Raw genomic sequence first — 12,549 nt, 5'->3', positions numbered from 1 at the left:
TAGTATACAAGATGGCCCTGCCAGCTGGACTCTGCTCAGTGTGTGTGTGCCCGCACCCGTTTGGCTACATTTACGGAGCCCAGCCTGTCCTTGTCGGAGGGCAGCGGAGCGCGGCGCCAGCTGAGAGACACAGTGGGCAGCTCGGGCCGTCTGGGACATTTTGTTAGAGCGAGACATGGCTGGCATCAACCACAGATAGAGAGGGCTTGATCTCTATTCACCACTGCTGGAGTCACTCAGTCACTCTGAAGTGGCTTCCTCTCCTTTATCTAAACTGATCTGAAAAGAAAGTACCCTAATAAATAAAGAATGCTTACCAGATAAAGCTGTCACCAGCCTAGTTTATTCCCTATCAGCAAAAAGATGAGGGGAGGAAATCACTTTGGAGAGGGAGGAAAAGTTTCAGGTTTTATTAGTCGTATGTACAGGATACACATGGTGTATATACTGTCCAACTAAATTGTTACTTGCACGTTCCTTCTTGACAATGCAACAACAAGAAATACAATATAAGAATACGAACATAAAGTAAACGACTCAGTATAATAGAATAAAGACATTGTAAATAAATACATAGTCGATGATCATGGGAGTGATGAAGAGCAGAGAGGACGGAACAAAGCAGAGATGGTGAAGATTATTAGTACTTCAGAGCCTGTTATGGAGACACAGCACCGCCATGTGGACAACAGGCTGTATTACACCCTAAATCACCAAGTAACACTCCTTTCTACGTCCTATAACTGGACGTATAAGACCCATTAAACATGCCATGTTCTGAACAATAATGACTTCATACATGTCAGGGGGAACTACTCTGAGATCATTTTAAGAAATGATCATTTATTATTGGGGCGACAGGTAGCCTAGTGGTTAGAGTGTTGGGCCAGTAACCGAAAGGTTACTCCATGAAGGTTCAATAAAAATGGACAGTTTTCATAGTTTTACTGGGACACCAAAGCGTTTTTATTTTATTTACATGTTGTGGTCTAATTGAAAACAACTGCTATTTACATGTGTAAAGGTCATTGGATGCTCCATTGTTTACATTCCAGAGCGTTGCTATAAGATCATCAGTACCACAGTCATAATTATAAGCCTAACATTCAATCAAGGGCCAACCAAATTACTTTCCCTGTGTAACTCTTCTCCAATTAGCTGAGCTCCTTATTTCCCTTTAACACTCCCTCATTAGCATAATCCCCTGGGCAATGATGGGGAGGATAAGGGGATGGGGTCACACCGTGTGTGTACGTATTCCTATCTTATTTTTAGAATTGGTACTTGTGGTCATGGTTCATTAGATGAAGGTACGACAGTCATTATGTCTGATTGTCTGCCTCTCTCCACGTGACTGTAGTCTACACTAATGTAGACCTTCTGTAAAGGCAGAGACACACTTTCTCTGCATCTCGGCTTGCTCTCACACACACGTACACACTTTCTCTATACCTCTCACACACACGTACACACTTTCTCTATACCTCTCATCCACACACACACTTTGTTTGCACCTCTGTCTCACACACCCTATAGACTGTAGCTAGGCATACTTCATTACTTGGGGATTACATTTAGAATTCCGCTTTCAGAACCTTTCACCACAAATGAAACGATGTTGTGTAATGTAGGGTTATTCCTGTGCATGTGGGACGACTCCAGCATGTGAATGTTCTCACTACTCTTCTTAATGTTCTCTCTTTTCTCTCCCACTTATCCCCTTTTACTTCCCTTCTATTCTTTGTCTTCCTTCCTATCTCACTTTTTCTGTCATCTACTTTCTTTTCTCTCATTTCTCCTACTCTCCCTGTCTCTCTCTCTCTCTGCAGGTACTCGACTGCCAGTGAAGGGCCCCACTACAAGCGGTGTTATAGGAGGGCTCATTGGGGTGGTTCTGCTGCTGGCCATTATCGGCAGTGTTGTGGTCTTGGTCCGCAAAAAACGCAACCAGCACAATGGAGAGTGAGTGTTTGTGTGTCTGTCACTCATACTAAGTGATCGTCCTGTTTGTTTGAATTCCCTCCTTTCTCTCTTTCTCAGTGGTCCACCCAAGTACAAGCCCCCTCCCCCTAACAAGCAGCAGACTACCACCAGCAGCTCTTCTGATACGGTGAGGGATGCTGGCCAGCCAGTTTAGACTTGCTGTTATGGCCCCTCAATTTGTATTTTACAACACCACAACATGTTTTTAGCAACATTGTTAAATGATAAAAAGATTATGCTGATTAGGAAAAACCCTCCATCTGAAATAGGTTTTCAAATCAAGATCAAATCTAATTTTATTAGTCACATGTGCCGAATACAACAGGTGTAGTAAACCTTACAGTGAAATGCTTACTTACTTACTAACCAACAATGCAGTGTAAAATAATGTGGATAAGAGATAAAAGTAACAAGTAATTAAAGAGCAGCAGTAAAATAACAATAGCGAGACTATATACAGGGGGTTACCGGTACAGAGTCAATGTGCAGGGGGACCGGTTAGTTGAGGTAGTCTGCAGTTAGTTATTAAAGTGACTATGCATAGATGTTAACAGAGAGTAGCAGTGGTGTAATGAGGGAGGGGGGGGGGGTCACTGCAAATAGTCTGGGTAGCCATTTGGCTAGATGTTCAGGAGTCTAATGGCTTGGGGGTAGAACTGTTTAGAAGCCTCTTGGACCTAGTTTTACCCAAACTCAGAGTACATGAGAATAATCCTGTGTGTGTGCATGCACATCTGCAGCTGAACACCAGTCGAGACCCTGTGGAGAGAAAGGATGGATCCGTGGACCACCTGTACTACGCTCCGCAGGATGCCGAGCCCAGCACAGTAAGAATACAGCCATACATGGGGTGCATCTCTCAATAGTCCTTTCCTCAATCTTCAGACATGAAAGACCTGGACGGGTGAAAGCAAATTCCCAGCTGGCCTCCTTGATAATGCTTCCATCTGGCCTGTGTTTTCCTATCAGTAAAGATGGAGTGAATGGAGACCAGGAGAGGAAGCCATTGTAGACTATCAAGAAACATTAAGCTCTGTAGCTTTGGCTTATAAAGTGCCTCAACCCAACTCTAGTTCATTATCTATATCTATAATACATCCTGGTAAAGGATTTATGAAACAAAAATAACTCAATCATTTAACATCTACTTATGATCATTAATTCATCAGTTACTCAACATGATTGCCCTATTTACCAGTACACAAACATGAGAACGTGTAGGAAACTGAAGGGTATGGAGGGTTGCTATGTGGATAGAAGCTGTTACACTGAACATGCTATAGATAGAAACATGTGTTTTTAATACTGTAGCAACCATTGCCTTGGTAAGCTAGTTACAATTTTCCCCCTGTGATTTAACCCTATTGGAACAGTGGTTAGCAAGTTTGCCCATATGGGCTGGAAGACCTGGGGTCAAGACTCTCAAAAGGTGTTGCTCTGTCAGTTTGTTGGCTAATGCGAGGGTCACTAGAATACTATGAAGACTGCATTGGTTCTCCTTATTTTTACATGATTATTAAGATTTGATCTTTCCCACCAGGACCTGGATGCGTGCAGTGATGAGGAATACAATTGTGATGCGGAGGAGTTGCGCTACGCTGACGCCCCTTCTGGCTGGGATGAACCCAGGCTGAACGAAGTCCCGCCCCTGTACGCCCCCAACCAGTACAAGCCCAATGATTACCATGACAACGAGGAGGACCACCCCCCTGCCGCCGGTGCGACTCGTGGAGAGAGCTTTGTGTCCCAGGCCATGTTTGTGTGAAGACATTGGGAGACATTGGAAGTGTGTGTGGGACTAAACCTGTTTGTACGTGAAGAACATCGGACACTGGATGTGTGTGTCTGTGGGATAGCTGCGGTGTGTGGTGGTTGTAGTCATTGCCATCCAATCAGTATCTCCAATCTAGAATTTTACATTGTGAACTAAAGTGAGTGAATGTATTGGGTTCTAATAACGGGAATCATGTTTTTAAAAGGGGGATCTGCTTTACCGTTAAAATGCTGTGTAAGTAAGACACAACATAAAAGAACACTAACTTTTATTGGGGTTCGTTGAAACTCCTTTGAATGTTGTGGTTAAAGTCCCATGTGTACAGTAAGTGTGTGAGATTGTTTAATAGGCACAGATCCAGGGCCAGCTGACCCTCTTTGAATCTTAACCATTACCATTAGGGGATGACCTTGGATCAGATCCGTGTGTATTGATAGCTCCACCGTACTTTGGAATGTAGATGGGCTCTGGGGTCAGGAGACTGGTACATTACTCTGAGCTAAAGGCAGTAGGATGATGTTGCCTATAGACACTGTTGTAAGGTCAGTTGTGTGTTTTACTACCTAAGGATTATGTTTAAGGTTTTACATAATGTAATCTGATCCTAGATCTGTGTCTAAAATACAATTCTGGATTCCTGGAGCCCAATACAAGCCATAAGAGAGGGACAATCAATTGCCTGAACAAAAATTTAACAATGTAAGTTACTTACAATCTTGTATATATAAAAAGGAAATCTCTGTTACCTTTTAACATTGACGTGTCTAAACATTGATGATTTGTGCCTGTTCGCTCAGGATTTAAAAGCTCTATTCACATGCTCTACCACAGTATGTTGGTTACAGAATGTACTACGTAGGCCACTGTTGAAAAGTCCAATATTGTCAGGGTCTAGGTTTTTATACAATTTCAGGGTCTTCTTCTCTATACAATCACTTAATTGTTAAACCAGATGTGCCTATTTTTGTCGCATGTCAGATTATAAAATGTGAATCAAACAGAATTCTGAATGATTTTGTCATGCTTTGTAACAGATTAAATGTACCTGTTTTTACTGCGCTATGTATGTTTTTAATAAAGCAAAGCCTGATGCGCTGGTTACTTGATGATTCATTAAACATTTAAACTGTGTATCCAGTGTGGTCAGATCATTCTAAAGTTATGGTCAGTATTGCCTCATCTTGCTTAATGTTTTTTGATTTATCTGATGAGTTGGGGAGTTAGTGGAAGTACATAAGAGTCCAGAAGGGGGAACTCTTGAGGCTTGAGAAAAAAGTTAGTGCTATCCGGAATCCTTGGGACATCGGTAACCTTAACCGTTTTATATTTCAACTTCGATGGCTTAACGTCAGAGTTGGGACGTCCCAATGATCCCATTTAGACTTTCCCCTGAGAACTCCTGTGAAGAGGCTGTCCACTCCACCCTATAGGCCTAGAAATCTATATTTTCCTCTCAACCAGCGGTATAAAACATCCTTCTGTTGTAATGATGCTCAGTAAGAACATCTGCCTGGGTGCCAGTACATTCCCACTTTATATCATGTTTTATCATTTGTATCACGTTACTTTGACACATAACTAGTCAATACAGAGGACGTACAGAACACAGAGAAAGAGGCCTGTTACAGCTTTACACTTCAATAACAGTTGAACTGCCAAACAATCCGGTAAGGATTCAGTCTATGCCTGTGTCGGCAGGATCGCCCTGCAGTTTGGAGCCAATGATCAAACCAAGGTTTGGGTCGGTGAAGTAATCTGAAAGAGAGAAAACATGTTAATTATTGGTATAATTAATATCCCTGTCTGTATATTGGTGTACGTGTCAGTTTGTGTTGTTGATTGAACCCACCTGCTGCATACTCTCGAATGTCTGTGGGTCTTTTGAGAAATACATCTCTGTAAAAAAAAACAAGAAGCAGGTACCCAAGCAATTGGTCAGTTAGACTTCATTACTGTCGCTAAATATGAAATAGAATTATATTCGTTATTGATGTCTGGAGCTTGAGAGCCCTAATGGAGATGGAGAATAATATGTCTGAAAATATACCGCCAGCCAATTAACAACCCTTAAAAAGTCGCTTATTAAGGCCTCCACCTCTGGATGCGCTCTCTAATATATATTGTTGGCTTTGCATGTCCCAGGATAAATATAATGGTGAATTCCCTTAACTTTACTGTCCATTCTACTCTCTCCCATGCCTCATGATATTGGGAAAAGCCAGGTGGTCAATAGCAGACTTAAAGTTACCCCACGTGATGTTTGTCATTGCTGAGCCTATCTTTACCCAATTAATTTATACTAGCTAACTATTAGCTGGATGAATGCAAAAACAATGCAGTTATAGTGATAGAACAAGAAAGTTAGCTAGCTAACTAACCTTAAATTGTCGGAGTTGCTGCTGTTGCTCGATGCTTAATGCACAAAAGTCCAGTTTCTCCAAACCACGTTTTGTCAGCTAGCTACCTCTAATATCTTTGCTAAAACAAAACATCCCTGTTATTGATAAGCCCCACTGTTACTATGGTAACAGCCTGAGTAGAACAGAAGCAACACTTTTCCCACAGAGTTTATCTTTGCTTTCCCCCATGACATCTCTGTAGGTCTCTATGGCTCTGGGTGGCAGCCAATGTGACAATGTTTTTCAGAGCCTGTATTGAGGGATCCAGCCACAGGACATGAGAGTTCTGTCATATTACCCAAACAGCTCATCATTATGTTGTGACCTAAGCAAGTACCTCTGTAGTAGATGTCTCTACTATAGGTCCATGCAGGGAGACCAGAACACTCATGGATGGACACACACATTTTCTTTAGAAAATGTTCCTTTTCTACTCAAGGTACTACTCAAGTGGAATACCTAAGGTTCAAAGATTTGGGTAGCAAGCAACCATTAATATGAATTCATATGCTTAACTTTATTACAATAATTTGGTTACAGATTAAAATCTTAGAATTGTATTGAGGGGGTTTGGAGGTGTGTACACGTGAGGGACTTGGTATAGAGAAGCCTGGGGACACGCTCTCTCAAAGGAAGGGGTTAATGACCTTAACCCAACAATAGTGACCTTGTCAAGAGGTTTGGACCACTTGTTGTAACAGTTAAGGTGTCACAAACCCCATCACATTCATTAGGCCAATTACTGTCTGGAACATTTTCAAGTGTCCCCCTGATTATTCTTCCATCAAGTTCATTAGGCAAAATACTGTTAGGCGTACTGTTCATGTAAAAACTTTACTTATCCAGTTGCGGCCCAGTTCTTGGAGGCAGGCCACTCTATTTCCTTTCTGCGTTATATTGGCATCGAACATGTCACCCTCCCTAGGAGAGGGGGTGACCTTGATAATTTATTGTTAAAACGAGAGGCTGCCTGGATCTTTAACTTAAAGACCCTTGCGCCCTTCGGTCTCAACATAGATTTTGATCTGAAGCCATTCTTGTAATTGTGACTTTGCCATTGTAATTGTTTGTAAACTTGTGTAGTCAAATTAATCTATGATTGTATGTTATCCATTTGTTTGTATGCTGTTCTTTGTATGACATTTTAATATTTGATTATTAACCAATGATATTAGGCCACTCTTGGCGATGATTACAGACACCTGTGTCTTTTGACACTATATAAATGAGTCATTCCACAGTGTTTGTGATTATACCCTGATGAAGACAGCTTGGCTGTCGAAACGTTGGTAATTAAATTATTGCATCTGAGCTCCTAGAGTGTGCGGCTCTCTTTTATTTTAAAGGCATACTGTTCATGACATGGTTTCAAAGCAATTTTCTTATAGCCCCAGGGGCCCATTATCAGTGGTGTAAAGTATTAATTAAAGTAAAAAATACTTTAGAGTAAACTAAAGTTACTATACTATATATATTTTTAACTACTTTTGCTTCACTAGATTCCTTACTTTTTATTCCATAAATTTTCCTTGACGCCCAAAAGTACTCATTACATTTTGAATGCTTAGCAGGATGGGAAAATAGTCAAATTCACACACTTATCAAGCGAACATCCCTGGTCATCCCTACGGTCTGGTGGACTCACTAAACACACATGCTTTGGTTGTAAAGGATGTCTGAGTGTTGGAGTGTTCCTGGCTTTCCAGTAATAAAAGAAAAAGAAAATGGTGCCATCTGGTTTGCTTAATATAAGGAATTTGAAATGATTTATACTTTTATTTTTGATACTTAAGTATATTTTAAACCAAATATTTTAAGAATTTTACTCAAGTTGAATTTTACTGTGTGACTTTTACTTGAGTCATTTTCTATTAAGTAATCTTTACTTTTGTCACGCCTTGGTCATTGTATTTTGTGTTTTTGTTATATGTTTGGGTAGGCCAGGGTGTGACATGGGTTTATATGTTGTGTTTCGTATTGGGGTTTGTATTATTTGGGATCGCGGCTGATTAGGGGTGTGGTATAGGCTTGGCTGCCTGAGGCGATTCTCAATTAGAGTCAGGTGCTTATCGTTGTCTCTGATTGGGAACCGTTATTAGGCAGCCTGAGTTTCGCTTTGTATTTCGTGGGTGTTTGTTCCTGTCTCTGTGTTGTAGTCACCAGATAGGCTGTAATTAGTTTCACGTTCCGTTCTGTTGTTTTTGTATTTAGATTCAGTTATTTCATGTACCACGATTCTTTCATTAAAGTCATGAATAACCTACACGCTGCATTTCGGTCCGACTCTCTTCTTTCAACAGACGAACTCCGTTACAACTTTGACTCAAGTATGACTTTTTCCACCACTGCCCATTATACTGTATAGCGCTATCACTTTTCTCTATTCCACTGCAGTTGTAAATGACCTACACTAAAAATATGCCACAAAGATGTTTACCTCCAGCCTACTCTTAGTAGGCGACCTTTGGTAAGTGTTTAGACTGGTTATAAGTATCCTTCAACCACACAGCTGCATACATCGTGTATAAAAGACATAAAATGTAGAGGAGACACCTGATGAGTGTGTGGAGTGTAGATAGAAGAGACAACGCTCTGAGCTATCCCTCCTAGATTCAGGGACTGCTTCTGCTACTAGTACCACTGTATCTGATCAGCACCATGGCTTCAACAAAGTTAAAGTTTTTAGATATTTATTCATTTCACCTTTATTTAACCAGGTAGGCCAGTTGAGAACAAGTTCTAATTTACAACTGCGACCTGGCCAAGAAAAAGCAAAGGAGTGCGACAAAAACAACACGAGTTACACATGGGAGAAACAATCGTACAGTCAATAACACAATAGAAAAATCTGTATACAGTGTGTGTATGTGAAATAAGGAGGTAAAGGCAATAAATAGGCCAATAGTGGCGAAGTAATTAAAATGTAGCAATTTACACTGGAGTGATATATGTGCAGATGAGGATGTGCAAGGAGAAATAATGGTGTGAACAAGAGCAGAAAAAAAATATGGGGATGAGGTAGGTAGTTGGTTGGTTGGATGGGATATTTACAAATGGGCTGTGTACAGCTACACCGATCGGTAAACAGCTCTGACAGCAGACGCTTAAAGTTAGTGAGGGAGATATAAGTCTCCAACTTCAGTGATTTTTGCAATACATTCCAGTCATTGGCAGCAGAGAACTATAAGGACAGTCTGCCAAAGCAGGTATTGGCTTTTGGGGTGACCAGTGCAATATACCTGCTGGAGCGTGTGCTACGGGTGGGTGTTGCTATGGTGACCAGTGAGCTGAGATAAGGTGGAGATTTACCTAGCAAAGACTTATAGATGACCTGGAGCCAGTGGGTTTGGCGACGAATATGTAGCGAGGACCAGCCATCGAGAGCATATAGGTTTCAGTGGTGGGTAGTAAGTATATGGGGCTTTGATGGTAACAAAACAGTACTGAATGCTCCCTTTAAACCTCACCTTCTGAACAGGACAACATTTCAAGAGGAGCAAGACATGATGGATCCGTTTGCCTGTTTTTTTCCAGCACATCGCTTCAGGGAAAATATATTTTTTTCAGATTTTTTGTCGTTATTTTTCACTTCTCTGGTGATGAACCTACTCATTGGATTGATGACACCTTTCCACACTTTGTTACATTTTCAGCTGATATGTGGTCTTTTGCATATCTTCATTGCAGCATTAATTGTCTTGCACTCTCTTCTGCTCCAACGTACTGTGACTACCGGGGTGGTGAATGGAACATTTTAGTATTATATGTACCATCCTTTGGAGCGTTCAGATGACTGTGGCCCTTATGGAAATAGAAAGATGTGTTTATTTGCTACAGCATCCACTACCTGAGCATAATGACATCCAGGCATGTGTGGCTTGCCTTGGGCCTAGTCTGGGTACTGAGTGCCACTGTTGGTAATAATCACTGGTGCAGCTCAACATGGGACACACATGGTGCATTTAATAGAGCCACTGCAGGGCTGCTATGTAAGCCTAGAATTGTGAGAGCATCTGTGAGCTTTAGTCCTGTGCAAGAGGCACTGTTCCATGGCCCTCCCATCATCACCGCAACTCTTTCAATCTGAATTACTTGCCTCTGTTTTGTGCGTATGTACAATGAGGCACGCAGGGCTGTTGTGGCCCTCCAACAAGACAACCACCGTGCTCGTAGAACTGTAACCTTCGACCTCTGTATGTTTCTACTGCAGCTGGTGCCAATAATCTACGGTCTTACCGGTCTGCAACTAAATGAGCAAACTCTGCCCCTTCACTTGTCTCAACACATTGTTTGTGTTACTCATGGTGCACCAACCCTGTCGTCTATACCATCCGTAACCAAGAGGTGAGGTGTGCACTGATACATCTGTGCCAAAGAAGGCAGGTGGAAAGAGCATTCAGGAAGAGGAGGATGAGGGGGGGGGCAGTATTCAGGAGGATGAGTCCAACAGGAGAGAAGAGGACCACAGAGGGATGGGGTGGGGCAGGAGGGGAGCAAGAGACTGCAACCAGACCCCTCTGTCCTTCCTCCTCCTTTCTCTCTGGTTGATGTGTGACTCACTGATCTGACTGCAGGACAGTTGGGAAGACAGTTAAACTAATTGGATATTTTATGTGTTCACATGTGCTAGTTTTCACTGGATGTGTTTTGGGACCCATTTAAAGGATCATGTCGGTATTTTACAACGTTAGATGGTTCATTACCCTGTAATTAGTCTATGAGCCAGGAAAAACTGTAATCCATGTCTCGTATTTCTTTAAACAGCCACTACACACATTTCAGCTAACTTTAACCACCGCTAGATAAAAACCAATAGGAGTGATGGGGCAACTGTGTTTATCCTAGCTCATGGTTTCTTACACTGAAAGTAGTCTATCTTACATGAGGTTAATAATGAATACATCCTCTTAAACTATGTTTCAACATCTTACTATGTGCGCTTGTAATAAGTTAACATGTTTGAGGTGTGTTTTCAGTTTTCACATCAGTGCTATTGGTCACTGGATATGTTTTAGGATGTACATGTGAGTTGGAAGATGTTTTTGTGTTGCTTTCAGGGTTGGGGTCAATTCAATTTGAATTCCAGTCAATTCAGAAAGTAAACCAAACTCCAATTCAAAATGTTCCTAATTGAAAATAATTGGAATTTCAGCATCCATCCTGAATTGACTGGAATTGAAATGGGATTGATCCCAACCCTGGGGCCCTTCCTCTTTTGTTCTCTAGTGCTCCTCTATTGTTCCTCAAGCAAGGGGGGAGGCCGATGACATCACAGATTCTCATACATTTTCATTGAACCTTTATTTAACTAGGCAACTCAGTTAAGAAGTCATTCTTATTTATTATGACGGCCTACCCCGGCCAAACTCTAACCTGGACGACGCTGGGCCAATTGTGCGCCGCCCTATGTGACTCCCAATCACGGCGGTTATGATACAGCCTGTGATAGTATTTTTTATGTAACATATTTAGGAAGATAAGACAGTGGGATAATCTACATGTTGATATGTAGATGTGCTGGTGCTCTCTTGCTTTTATCATTCTGATTTATCTTTTTTTATACTGCTTTTGTTGTGTTTTTATATTCATATGTTACATTTATAATTTATTTTCTGCCTCAAAATTCTAAATCTATAATGACTGAAATATGAACATTTTCTTAACAGGTACAGTACAAAGATGCAGCAATACAACGTCTACCAATGTATATTAGTCTAGTGACAACCATATTATGGTGAGTACAAAAATAAGGACATTTAGAATTATTCCTTCTGTCACGACTTCCGCCGAGGTTGGCTCTCCTGCCCGTTCAGGCTGTGCTCGGCGGTCGTCGTCACCGTCCTATTAGCCACTACCGATCCCTTTTCGGTTATCTGTTGGTTTTGTCTGATTATTTTCACCTGTGTGTTAGTTAATTAGTATCTGTAATTAATGTAGGTTGTCCCGCCCTTGTTTTGTGCGGGATTGTTTGTTTTTGTCATTTCATTTCGTCAGTCGGTGTTTTATTTCTCCGGTTTGTCTGTTATTCCTGTTTTGGATATTTTTAACCCTGTTTGTATTCTGGGTTGTCCGTGTTTATTTTTGTTCACCGGAGAATCAACCTCTATTCACTATTTGCTCTCTGCGCCTGATTCCACCCACCTTGACTAGTCGTGACAGAATCCCGCACCACCCATGGAATCAGCAGGAGCAGCAGCGTCTCCTCTCCCATCGATGGAAGAGAGGGTCCTACATCATACCAGCGTGATTCACCGGATTGGTTCTGCTATGGACCAAATGATGGAGAGAATGGGTCGATGGGAGAGGAGTGGCCTCCCCACCTCATCTCTAGCAACCCCTTCTCCAGCACCTCCTGTTTCTGCGACCACATATGGCTCTGGCGCTCTTCGGCTG

The 12,549-nt window shown here is 41.6% G+C and overlaps 1 protein-coding gene and 1 long non-coding RNA gene across 2 annotated transcripts in view; one reads left to right on the top strand and one right to left on the bottom strand.

The window, feature by feature from the left end:
* Window positions 1-4,888, top strand: part of LOC123997875 (nectin-2-like) — a 98,958-nt gene extending 94,070 nt beyond the window's left edge. Inside the window, exons 7-10 of the mRNA XM_046302522.1 lie at window positions 1,830-1,962; window positions 2,041-2,110; window positions 2,724-2,810; window positions 3,524-4,888. Of these exons, the coding sequence (XP_046158478.1) occupies window positions 1,830-1,962; window positions 2,041-2,110; window positions 2,724-2,810; window positions 3,524-3,748 (515 nt within the window). The 3' untranslated portion in view covers window positions 3,749-4,888. The remainder of the gene's footprint in view (window positions 1-1,829; window positions 1,963-2,040; window positions 2,111-2,723; window positions 2,811-3,523) is intronic.
* A 398-nt stretch (window positions 4,889-5,286) lies between these two features.
* On the bottom strand, window positions 5,287-5,664 carry LOC123996424. Its single transcript, XR_006831990.1, has 2 exons — window positions 5,607-5,664; window positions 5,287-5,512 (listed from the first exon to the last, which is right to left on the bottom strand). It is a non-coding gene; the product is annotated as an uncharacterized LOC123996424 (long non-coding RNA).
* Window positions 5,665-12,549: the final 6,885 nt, after the last annotated feature.

The sequence above is a fragment of the Oncorhynchus gorbuscha genome, linkage group LG15, assembly GCF_021184085.1.
Source record: "Oncorhynchus gorbuscha isolate QuinsamMale2020 ecotype Even-year linkage group LG15, OgorEven_v1.0, whole genome shotgun sequence".
NCBI lineage: Eukaryota > Metazoa > Chordata > Actinopteri > Salmoniformes > Salmonidae > Oncorhynchus > Oncorhynchus gorbuscha.
The sequence above is the reverse complement of the archived record's forward strand: the minus strand, read 5'-3'. Positions and strand labels throughout refer to the sequence as shown.